Source organism: Cyprinus carpio, chromosome A24, assembly GCF_018340385.1.
Source record: "Cyprinus carpio isolate SPL01 chromosome A24, ASM1834038v1, whole genome shotgun sequence".
NCBI lineage: Eukaryota > Metazoa > Chordata > Actinopteri > Cypriniformes > Cyprinidae > Cyprinus > Cyprinus carpio.
Window position 1 is genome coordinate 15,352,200 of NC_056595.1, and position 12,632 is coordinate 15,364,831.

Here is a 12,632-nt window from a genome sequence, read left to right on the forward strand (position 1 = left end):
AACCCTAGTGTGTTTTTCAATTGTAATATTTCTGTAAAGGCTAGGGACAGAAAAATGGACGTTTCTGTAGAATGACCCATTAATGAAATAAAACGAGGTTATTTTTCTGTCCGCTTGCTGTTGATAGGGGCCCATTATTCACACCAGCGATCTTTCAGTCCTGATCGCGGGCTCTAATGGATGTGAGCCACCGGCGAGCTAAATGCATTACAATACTGCGTTTCCGTCCCTTTTGTGCTCAGGGAGATCCCCAAGGGCACCGCTAAACACCCATCGCACAGAAGCGCTCCTGAATCGCCCAGGGGCCCCGTCAACACACAATGACACTTGTTTGCACTGCAACTGGCGGAGAAGCAGTCAACTAAGACACGGCAGTGCGCATGCGCCGTCTGACGGGTGGGCAGCTCCCTCCTGAATGAAGGAGAAATTGTCAGTGGTTCACTCAGTCTATCAATGCCAAATGCTCACTGTGCACTGGTCCTCCTTGAGATATTGACAGCTGACTGCTGGTACCCTTTGGAAATCTGTTGTTGCAGTTGAGTGCTCTTTTAAATATTAATGAGCCGGACCTCCCAAAACTTTTACTGAAAGTCGCATGATGTGGATTAATGTGAAAACACTTCCTTGAGTGGTTAGTAAAAAAAAAATAAAAAATCGTGAGAACACATTGAGGAATCGAGCGTATGGATTACAAGTGAAGTCAGCGCTGGTTGCTCCGTGTCTCAAGGGAAGACATTTGAGAAGAGGCGACATCAGAGTTGGATTGATGCAAAGTTTGTCTGAAGTCCTGGAGGTTTCTCTCAGGAATATGGGATATTCTGAATTAATGGTTTATGAGTATAAAACCCCATCTCTTATGGCTTTAATGCGTTTTCACAAGTGTCATCCTTACTTTCAGTCCGAAACACAGCTACTGGAAGTCTTGTGACGGCTGCTGGAAACAGTGGATACTTGTCTGGAGCAATTCTGCTGGATCTATTGAATTAACTTTGGAATTTCTCTGCCCGATGACATTTCCAAAGTTGTTAGTTGGTTCCTTTTTGCAGCGTCTCCTCATTTTATTAGTTTCGTTTACCGAGTCATTAACTTAACAGGTCTAGACCAAAGCCTGAGGTATTTTAGTCGCAGAGGTTTGTGACAGCATGCGGGGATGCACGGGATTCCCGATGGCCGTCTCGGTGGTATTGACACTTTTGACCATCATTAACGTGAAGGCGAGCGGAGAATACTGTCACGGTTTTCATGACGCTCAGGACGCGTGGAGAGACGGCTTTCAGTGTCCGGAGCGCTTCGATAGCGCCGAGGCCATCATCTGCTGCGGGAAATGCGAGCTCAGATACTGCTGCTCCAGCTCAGAAGCTCGCCTGGACCAGGGCACATGTGATAACGACAAGCAGACACAAGACACCAACACCGGGAACAAGGACGAGAAAAATTCTGGTGCAGGTCAGCTGAAGTCTGCATTGTTTTCTGATAGAGTAACTTCCTCTGTCTGAAACAAATTAGGCAATTATACCGTGTAATCAAATTAGCTAAGCCTAAATGGTTTAATTCAATAAGTTTTACATCAGCAGCAGTGTGTAACTTATATCGACCCACTTATAATGTTTTGTGTCCCTCGGGCGTTTTGTGAGAAAAAGCCCCACTAAATGAGAAAGTCGGGTTGAGTTTCGTGTCCAAATGAAGTTGCAAAAACGCTTAAGGTTAATGTTGTTTGGATGTTTATCTCCAAGAATCAATCTAAGCGCTAATTTAGAACGGGCTTCATTATTCCCGAACGAATGAATCTTATGAACAGGATCTTTTAGTGAATCTCTGAATCAACTGGAGCGGAAACTAAATTAATCGGACTCACTGATTGAACCGCGAGTCGTTTATTTGGTTATTTCCGACTCGAAATAAACCATGTATTCTACTTTCGTGGGTGCTGTTAAATATATACAGTATGGGTTTTGTTGCAATAGTAAGTGTTTAATAAAAATAATTAACTAATGCAAGAATAATTAATGAAGTTTTATCATTTTGAGTGCCATTTCTATGTAATATATTAGTGACATAGCCATACCAAGAGGATTGTATTTATGAATATTTATTTAGGATTAGTTACAGCTATTTTACTGAAGTCTGAAATTATATGATCATTTATCAGTAGACTTTTGACAGCTGTAAATGCAGTAGGCCTATTGTATTTTTTTCTTCCTTAAAGTATAGGCTACTAAAAGAATCATTAACCGGAATCAATAAGGGAGACAAACAAAATGTGCAGAGCAGCGGGTCCCGAGGCCTGGAGTTGAGAACCACTGTTATAAAGAATCGGAAACAAGGTTTTGACAGCTGCAGTTAAATTGTCATCCAAATTGGCACCCAACCGTCCACTCACTCACAAATGCTAAATTGTACAGCGCGCGGTTATAAATAGATGCTGTTTGTGGCACAGTAACGAGCGCGCGCCGCCAGGAATTGGTGCGCGCGAACTCCAGTCGTCCGGTTCCCCACGAGGATCAAGTTCAAAGTTTGACCCTAATAAAGCAACAGTTGAATAAAATCACAGTTTAGGGTAAGTTGTCACAACCTTGCAATTAAAGCACAATATAGACTTTTAAGCAATAATTTAAATAGTAGTAAACATCAAAATGTAGCTACATGAATTTGAACGTATAAACTGACAACTTACTGTATAAACCCAACAAATCAAATATTCTCCCCCATACTGATACAAGGGTGCATTTTTATGACTACCTTTAACCTAAAAGACAAAAACAACAAAATTATTGTTTTTTAATTTTATTATTATTATTTTAAGAAATAAAGAGCTCTTAAGCTCTTCTAATGATGCATATCTGAAAGGCAAGAGGAAATCTTAGTCTTCTTCAGCATGTGGGTACGCTGTCTGGCAGTTGAAGACTTGGCTCCACTTGGACAATAATTCAACAGGTGTGAATTCATGTTAAGGGGCCCCAAATCCTTTTAGGACATGAGAAGGGCTTTGCTGTCATCCTGTATTGGCAATGAACTTCAGATACTCTAATAACATTCTTGATTTAACTACAACAACACAAATAAATCAGGTTTACATGTAGCCTACACAGTTTTTTCTTTTCTTTATTTATTTATTGATATAATTTTAAATTGAATGGATGCCATGGGATGAAAAAATAAAAAAGGTAATTGTGACTTTTTATCTCATTCTGACTAAACATCTCAAAATTCTTTCTTTTTCATCTGTGTAATTAAAAATAAAAAAGTAAATTCAATATTTTATCACACAATTCTGACTTTTTTCTTGCAGATGCAAGTTTATCTCACAATTGCAATGTCACAATTGCAAGAAAAAAATGTTTGAATTGTGAGATAAATGTTGCAATTATCCTGTGGCGGAAAATATCCTATAATTAGCTATCTAAATAATACAAAGACTAAAGAAATATATATTTTACATGTTTTAACAAAACTATTCATCTTATTAGACACCTAGTGCTACCACTAACACAGTTTGAATTATAACAAAAAGCATCTCTGTACAACAGATTCTCTATTGTTTTTCCACACACATTTGAGTGTAACTGTGAATAGGGCGTTTAAAAAAAAAGGGGTGTTTCAACTGCCAAAAAAGCACTGATTTTCAAAACATGCACACAAACTTAAAGCTTGCCAAAATTCTGATCATTTACTGAAAAACCTCACTGTTATAGTAATAACTATGAAAAGAGCTCCTGTAAAATGACTCCCCTGTCATTTTTGCACAGCAATCATGTCTTGATTCAATAACGTTATAATAAATTGTTAAACAATGGTTGCATTTTTTAGGTTATGGCTCAGTAAATGGAATCTGTTTTGCTCCTGTAATTAAATCAAAAGCAAGTTTGCATGGCTATTATAGATGATTTGATTCAGCTCAATTATAAGATGTCTAATTAAGCTATAAATGTCACTTTTAATGTGGCGTTACCTGTCGGAAAAAGCATGCACATGGTCAGGTAGTAAGGGGAGAAAGGTCAGCACTGGATGCAGGAGATTAGAGAAGATCAAACCTGTCTTAATAAGTGTTAATGAGGGGCCCCGGACCCCTGGGGACGAGTCACTGGTGGAACATCTCGTCTTTCATTCTTGCTTCTCTCTCAGATCCCTTCATCTCAGCGGACAGGTTACCCATCTGTGAGTGTAATGGAAACATGTGAGCACTCTGTTCTCTGATTTACAGATACACACGCATGGCATATTGTGACACATCAACAAGGTTCAGCAATGCTTTAGGCTTCAGTCTTGCTTATTGTTATTTTTAAAAGTTACATTGAGCTCAGTCACACTACAGATATCCTCGTTTTCCTCGTGGCAGTGGGGGTACAATTGCTTCAGAAGCATACTGGATTTCGAAACGGATGTGTACTTTCTAAAGAAAAGGAAAAAACATTGCTCAAGGGTTATATACAAACAAAACTCCCCAAAGTCCTCCAATGTCCATCCAGCACTTTTCTTTATTTTTGACATTAGGGAGGCCTGATACACACTATAATATTACATGTTCTTGTATCAGTGGCAGTGAATACAGCTGGATGACCTAAATACATTATGAAGGTTGTATTACAAGCATTACATTTTAAAAACAAGGTATTGAACTGTACTTTATGAATGATACCTCAAATCTAGAAGCTTGCTTGTGGATAAGATTACTTTTCTAAGTGATCTGATTGTCACCAAGTGGATGATTAAAAGGGGGAAAAAAATCTGAAGGATTTATCCTGAATCAGAAGGTTGATGCCCATTTGAGTTGGTTCTTTAGCAGTTACCCAGACTGCGATTATTGATTGCAAATGTGCTAAAAATAAAAACAGCAACAATTATCTAAAATCTACAGTATACAGGCTTTGTTTTATCAGATATCATCTCAATGTGCACCAGTATTTCCTGTACACAACAACAAACACAGCACGAGCCGTGATGTCTGATTTGCAAACAAATAACTCTTATGAACAGGTTCTTTTTAATGATTCAGTCACAAAGTTTCGCAAATCAGCCTTTAATTCACTCATGATTTAGCAGTTTGCATCAGTAAATCGTTCAGATCTGTTACTGAGTTCACCTCACTGAGTCATTTTCTCTTACGTTGTCTCTGGAATGAACTGGGAAATGTTACTATAATGCAGGGGTGTCAAACTCAATTCCTGGAGGGCCGGAGCCCTACAGACTTTAGATTCAACCCAGATTAAAGGGTAGGTTCACCCAAAAATGAAAATTTGCCCATAAATTACTCACCCTCAAGTCATCCTAGGTTTATATGACTTTCTTCTTTCAGACGAATCCAGTCGGAGTTATATTAAAAATTGTCTTTGATCTTTCAAGCTGTTTAATGGCACTCAGCAGGTGTTGCATGCTTCAGTCCAAAATAAGTGCTTCTGTGTACAACTCTTGGCGCAAGCTACATTAAAGTGATTATTACGTTTTGAATATGGATATTTTTTTTACAAAAATGCATCGATTCATTACAGGAGGCCTTTGTTCACCCCCCGGAGCCATGTGAGGCACTTTTTATTAAGGATAGGTGCTTTTTATTTCATTTCTTTTGGACTTATGCACTGCAACACATGCTAAGTGTCATTAAAGAGCTTGAAAGATCAAAGACAGTTTTTAATATAACTCTGACTGGATTCGTCTGAAAGAAGAAAGTCATATACACCTAGGATGACTTGAAGGTGAGTAATTTATGGGCTAATTTTAATTTTTGGGTGAACTAACCCTTTTAACACACCTGATCCAACTAATTAAGTCCTTCAGGCTTATTTGAAAACTACATGGTATGTGTGTTGGAGCAGGGTTGGAACAAAACTCTGCAGGGCTCCAGCCCTCCAGGAATTGAGTTTGACACCCCTGCTATAATGTGTACTTTAGTTTTGTAAGGCCCATTCACAACAAAAACGATAATCAAAGCAATAACTATACAGTTTTAACAATTGTATAGCGAAATCCACAACACAACTATAACAATAACAAGACAGAGGAATGAATCACTTGCAATCACTTTCAGAACTTTCCAGATGAAAGATTAAAACATTGTAAGCCAGTCAGAATTCACCCGAGTGTAAAGAGCCCAAACATTTAAAGCGGTAGATGACAAAACTGCAGCACGTGCTTATAATAAACAGAAAATTATCGTCCACTGGTGTGGATGCTAATATAGAGTAGTTATCGGTCTTGGTGTTAATGGGCCATTACATCAGTCTGTTAACTCATGGGTTAAAATCGCAAAATATATGTTTTTTTTTTTTTATCTTTAATTAATTTTTTTTAATGAGTTTGTCATAATTGTCCTGTTTTTGCTCTGCAGTACCCATCTACGTGCCCTTCCTGATCGTCGGTTCGGTCTTCGTTGCATTCGTGCTGGTGGGCTCCGTTGTTGCCGTGTGCTGTTGCCGCTGTCTCCGTCCCAAACAGGAGCCTTCATCAGGCGGTGGCTCAGGAGGAGGGTCCAGCAGCGCCCGCATCCTCGAGACGATTCCCATGATGGCCAGCACAGGTACTTCGCGAGGCTCGTCCTCCCGCCAATCAAGCACGGCCACCTCCTCCAGCTCTTCAGCTCCACCCGCTGCTCCCCGTCCCGCACCTGCCCCTCTGCTCCGTGCCCAGGCCTCGTGCTGCCTTCCACCGGACGCCAGCGTCTATGTAAACATGCCTACCAACTTCTCAGTGCTTAACTGCCAGCAAGCCACTCAAATTCTTCCTCACCAAGGCCAATTCCTACATCCTCAATACATCGGTTTCGCTCACCCTATGACTCCAGCTCCTGCCTTCCTAGATCCCGCTCATGCGGGCTACCGCCCATTGCAGTCTCCATACCCTCCACCAACCAGCGTGGCTAGTGTGGCCAGTGTGACGGGGGATCAGAAATACCCTCCGGTTACCATGTGAATGCAAATGGGACCATCATAGGATGCAAGTCTGAATTGAAATCACAAGACAAACACACAAAGAATCAGTTCAGGGCACAAAATTGAGAGTCATGGTTTGCACCCTTCACAAATGAGACTCAAACTGGTGCTTTATCAAACACAACATTATTTTCTGTGATTTAAAGGACACTGCTTAAAAAATGACTGGATGTGTGTGTAACGTGCCTTGAAAAGTGCTAACGGTGCCGTTGTAAATGAAGCACGTGTGTGTACATATGCAATGTATATTTGTGTTGTATAACCGTGCATGTGCACTCTGTGCGTGACTGTATAGGTGTGTTGGTTTATGAGATGCAGTATGTGAAAATGTGTGTGTGTAGTGCACTATATGTTTTGGGTAATGGGAATCACAGGTGCTGTAATGTGAAAAACAGTCCTGGCTCCCTGTTGGATGCTTAAAATCTAATAACATGAACACAGGACACAGACTGTGACGCTCCACCCTCCTGCCCACTGCAACACATGCACATACAGTAGACACACACACTTACACTTTCGCATATACACACTCACATTCTGCAGAACCAAAGTCATTTTAGCATTGCCAAGGATCTGAATAGAAAATATACAAAAATATAGGCCTGTGTTTGGGAAAGCAATGTGCGAAGATGTGTGTAGCTCAGATTAGTGGCTTCAGAAAGCACCAGAGTCAATTATGCAGTAAAAACTGTCTGCCAACTGTTCCCCTTCACTAAGTCTCTGCCTTGTGAAAGGACTGTGTATGTGAGCCACTTTTCTTCCCCTCTGTTAGCATAAGGTACACTCAAGGAGTACCAAAAGGGTTCCAGGGCATTTCATTTGGAGTGGGTTTCTTTCAGCACGCTCAAAGGCGGCAGTTAAGTGAGAAAAGAAAAGTCCCAGGCTCCTCCAGTAGAAGGCCATCACCTTTCTGAACTTCTAAAACTCCTGTATTAGATCTCAGACTAATGGCAGAAAAATCACAATGAAATTAAACACTGCCTGATTTAAAATCACCAGTCTGAGTTATTTGGCTTTTGAGAGTTGGAAGATAAAAAGGTACAGTAGTTAACTGCAAAATGTTGTTTCAAACTTTTATGACTTTCTTCTGCTGAACACAAAAAAAGATAATTTAAAAATGTTTGTTTTATTTCATCCAGTGCAAGTCAGTGTTGTTCTTGTTAACTAAAACTAAACTATTGAAAATCATTTTTATTAATTGAAATACTGCTGAAATGAAATATACATATTAAATGAAAAATTAGAAATGTTGAAAAAAAAGAAAAATGTAACAATGAAAAACTTGAACTTTTTAAAAAGAAATATATATATATATAAATAAGAAATGTTGCCTTGGGAACTAACTGAAATAAAACAAGTTTAAGTTACTACAACTAAAACTGAAATGAAAGCTAAATAGAAATATTTAACTTAAGCTAATAAAAATGGCAAAAGCACATAGAAAAACTGCTTAGTTAAACTAAAATTATATATTAGACGGAAAAAAAAATTCAAACAAAAATAAAAAAATGTTGCCTTGGCAAATAACTAAAGTTTAAGTTGAAATACTAAAGTTAAACAAAAACTTATTTAAAAATAAATTTAAGCTGAATAAAAAATATATAAAAATAAGTAAAATATGGCAAAAGCATACAAAGCTAACACAATTGCTAAAACCTAAACTAAAATTAAAGCAAAATTTGAAAATAAAAATATAAAACAATTAAAAATATTAATAAATAATATAATAGTATATAATATAATACTAAAAATATAATACTAAAATAATAGAATGATAATAAAATAAGTGATAATAGTGCTGTTGTTTTGGACCCCACTGACTTTTATTGTATGGACAAAAACAGTTTTTTAGAATATCGTCTATTGTGTTCCACTGACTGGAATGACATGAGTTTGAGTAAATGTAGACAGAATTGTCATTTTTTGGTAAACTATGCCTTTAAAGTTTGAGGTGGGATGTTTCTACCCCTATAGGAAAAGTATCAAACTCTGTCCTGACAGGGACATGTCTGTTTCGGCTGTTTCTGTGGGCAATTTCACATGCACATCAGATCTATTTTTGTGTACGATATGGGTGTTTGTGAAACTGAATGAGTATTTGAGGTTTAATGTGCCTCTCTCTTTGAGAGTGCTATGAGTCTTTTACATATGAAATATATTAATTTTAATAAATATTTTTAGAGACTGTGAAGTGTCACTGGGTTGTTTGTAAGAGATGCTGAGTACTGCTGTCAGCGGTATGTTTGGCGCTCTCAAATGAAGACATGCAGCTAATAGCTAAAATAAACCCGAGTGCTCCTGTTACACATGGCCTTTAAGTGCTCAGACTTTCATCACTCTCAACACTCAAGACCAAACTGAGACCAAGGGCTGCATCCATAAATCTTTGCATAGTTTCCATGCTAATTGTTTGCACTTACAGAAAAACATTTAGTCATAAAACTCTATGCACATGTTCATATTTCTTTTAAATATAGTAGATACTGGAACCCATGCTGAATTAAGTTGAGTTGATGTCATAATTGAACAGCTATTATTTATATTTATATAGTGGGTTGGTAAGATTTTGAAAGAATTCACCTATGCTCACAGAGGCTGCATTTATGTGATCAAAAAATGCAAAACATAAAAAGACAAAAACATTTTTTTTTTTTTTTTAATATAGTTATTTATTTATTTTATAATGTAATTTAATCCTGTGATAGCAAAGCTGAATTCTCAGCATCATCACTTCGGTCTTCAGTGTCAAATAATCCTTCCAATATCATTCTAATTATGCTGATTTAATGTCCAAGAAAAGTCAAAAACAGTTGTGCTGCATAATATTTTTGTGGGAACTGTGATACATCTTTTTAGGATTCTTTGATGAACAGAAGATTGAAATAACTGTCAAGATAAGTCTTGTAACATTAGAAATGTCTTTACTGTCACTTGATCAATAATGAATCCTTGCGGAATAAAATATTCATTTCCCTCCAAAACATAAAAATAAAAAAATCTAATTACTCTAAAAGTTATTTTGCTGGTCTCTCTGAGGGGGATGCTGATAATGATGAGTGACAGTAAGTTATTACTTATTTATGATTATTAAAACACTTGATTTGATTACCTTGAACAAAACTCAAACCTCAGAACTGACCCTATGTCACTGTGCATGATGAAAACTTAACAGAGTCTTTCGTAATTTAATTTTCTGCATGCAAACATTTAAGGCCACAGGACAGTTGTGTTCGGTCAGTAATATTTGTTTTGCACATGCACATATGAGACAGGATGAAAATTGAAAGCTATATCTATATAAATATTACTTGAAAGTGCTAAAACACAAATAGCTTTTAGTTTAACTTGCTAGACTAAAAACTCTTCAAACAAGAGTCTTTAAACACATTTAACAGCACGCGTCACTAGTCACACTTTCCATCCAGACAATGGCTGCAACTATATTATACAAACAAAACCCACAATAATTGCATTTAGTTAAGTCTGTCTGTGTTCTTGGCATGCATATATGGAAACTAACATTTGGGGAGTCTTTGGACAGAGTTGAAATGGATCCACGTGGTGCTTGCTGAGGTGCAACAGGAATGGATTCCACATATTGGAGGCAGTGGAGCTGGACAGAGCTGGCTCATATTCAGAGGCCTGGGTGTGGACTTCTTAGCAATGAGGGATCATGGGACTGATGGAGTTTTTAAGGTCACACACACACCCTTACAGTTACATTAAGAATTAAATTAACATATATGTGTGTGATTATTCTAAATATCCACTTGCCGTTTGTATAGTTAATGACACCCTTCACAGATTTTCTTTCACATACACACATGCACCGATGTACAATGTGCTCTTTGGCAAACTGAGTGATTTAGGGTTTAAATAAGGTAAGATCTACACATGCTGTAAATGTGTAAGTGCTCTCCTTTCTTTCCTGTCTGTAATCTTAAGATAACACTCCACCTCAGCTCATTTCCTAACCTGTTACTCTGACTCTGAAGTGCACTTCAAACAAACCCAGCCGGAGAACGCACAAATCAAACTCCACTTATAAGCCCGCTGGTGAATGTTGGCTTTCACTTTTTAAGACAGCATATAAGTGAACCAAATCACACTAAGCTTATCTTTTAGCTCAGTAATTTTAAAACGATCTTTCTTGCTGAGCCTGTGAGCCCTTTGACACTTTCTCACATAGGCTGCTATTCAACGTTTATTTATTCAACATCATTTACTCACCAGTATGAATTTGAAGCAATGAGTTAAAACCTAGCCAGGAGAAATGTCTTTTTTGTCACATATAAGTGAAGCTGTGGTAGCGCAAGCCATGCATTTTTCGATTTGCGAACAATTGACTCATATGAACAGGTTCGTTCCCTGGTGCGTTAACAGAGTCATCAGTCAGTGAACTGTGCAGTTCCCATTCAGTCAGTTCACTCGGTACAACACAACTATGGGATATCGCGCTCTTGTGCCATTTGCTGAAGACACCTTTATTCATGCCTTCAAGCTAATGACATTCCCTTTGTTCTTCAGCTCTTCACCACGCTGTTAGAACACCACCATGCCACATTCACAAGAAAAACCCACCGTAGTGATTCTTGTTGAAGAACAAGGCATAAAAGATACATTTTTATCTCGAGTTTAGCACAGCTAACAAATGGTTAATAAACTTTTTCATGAGAAATGCAGTTTTTCATGAGGAACTTTAACTTTCTCACTGGATGCAGACAAGGAATGCTCTGATTATATTTTCCAAGCAGGGCAGATCATGGCTCCCCTCCCCACTCTTCGGGGCAGTGGATGGAAGTGTAGTGATGTAGGGCCCTTGCATGGGTCTGTTTTAAAGAACGGCAGCAAAGTTTTTCAGTAAAGTGGCTTGATCCTCCTCTGATAAAGAGAAGCTTGCGGGTTCTGTTTGACTCCTGTAGAAACTGGTGAGAACCTGCCTGCCAATATATCAAGATTGTGTAAAAAGGACCCTGCAAGATAGTGGGTTCGGTTTTAATGTTGTCAATAAAAGAAAGTCTGTGTTCATCATACAAAGTCTCATCTGTTGATTTGTCAACAATCACAATACATCCTTGCTGTCAGCCTGGAGCAGTGGCGCACACGCACTAACACTGTGGGTTCTTCACACGACTCCAATGGGGCTATAAGCTGCACTATCTTTGGCGCAGTAATTGCAATTTCGTTGTCCAAGAGGGCTTCCCCAGGGCTGTGGGAGGAAATCCTTGTTCTCCTCAACAAGGTGCCAATTCAGGTGGTTTCACAAGGGAAGATGGCAGAAGAAGGTTTTCCAGCCATTATTTCCTCCTCCTAAAGAAAAATTGGGTTTTCTGCCCTAGCTTAGATTCATGACTGTTGAACCAGCAATTAAGGTATTACACATTCAAAATCCTTATAATATGTCACCTGTCATGCTCTCTGCAATCCACAGGTTTGGCTTACATCGGTGGATTTGCCCGATGCAGAAATGCATATTTCTGAGGTCTCTGTCGAGTAGTTTGCCTACACGTTTTTGGTCCCTAGTGCCACACATATCTCCAGGATGTGCAGAAGTGGTGTGGCTCTGCTGTGCCATCTGAGCATAGGATTGTTTGCCTATTTGGGGACCTGCTCCTACCTGCAGACAGCATGGAACAAGCAGTGTTTCAAATGCATATCCTGTGGCATGTATAGCCTAGGACTCTGCTGTATGCATTCCTGCCAAGGGAA

General features: G+C 38.6%; 1 protein-coding gene across 1 annotated transcript; it reads left to right on the top strand.

Moving 5' to 3' along the window:
* Nucleotides 1–439: 439 nt before the first annotated feature.
* LOC109099622 (protein shisa-2) lies at nt 440–6,947 on the top strand. Its single transcript, XM_042714338.1, has 2 exons — nt 440–1,446; nt 6,323–6,947. Exons 1-2 carry the CDS (start codon nt 1,143–1,145, stop codon nt 6,901–6,903), a joined length of 885 nt encoding a protein of 294 aa, XP_042570272.1. The 5' UTR covers nt 440–1,142; the 3' UTR covers nt 6,904–6,947.
* The last annotated feature ends 5,685 nt before the right edge of the window (nt 6,948–12,632 follow it).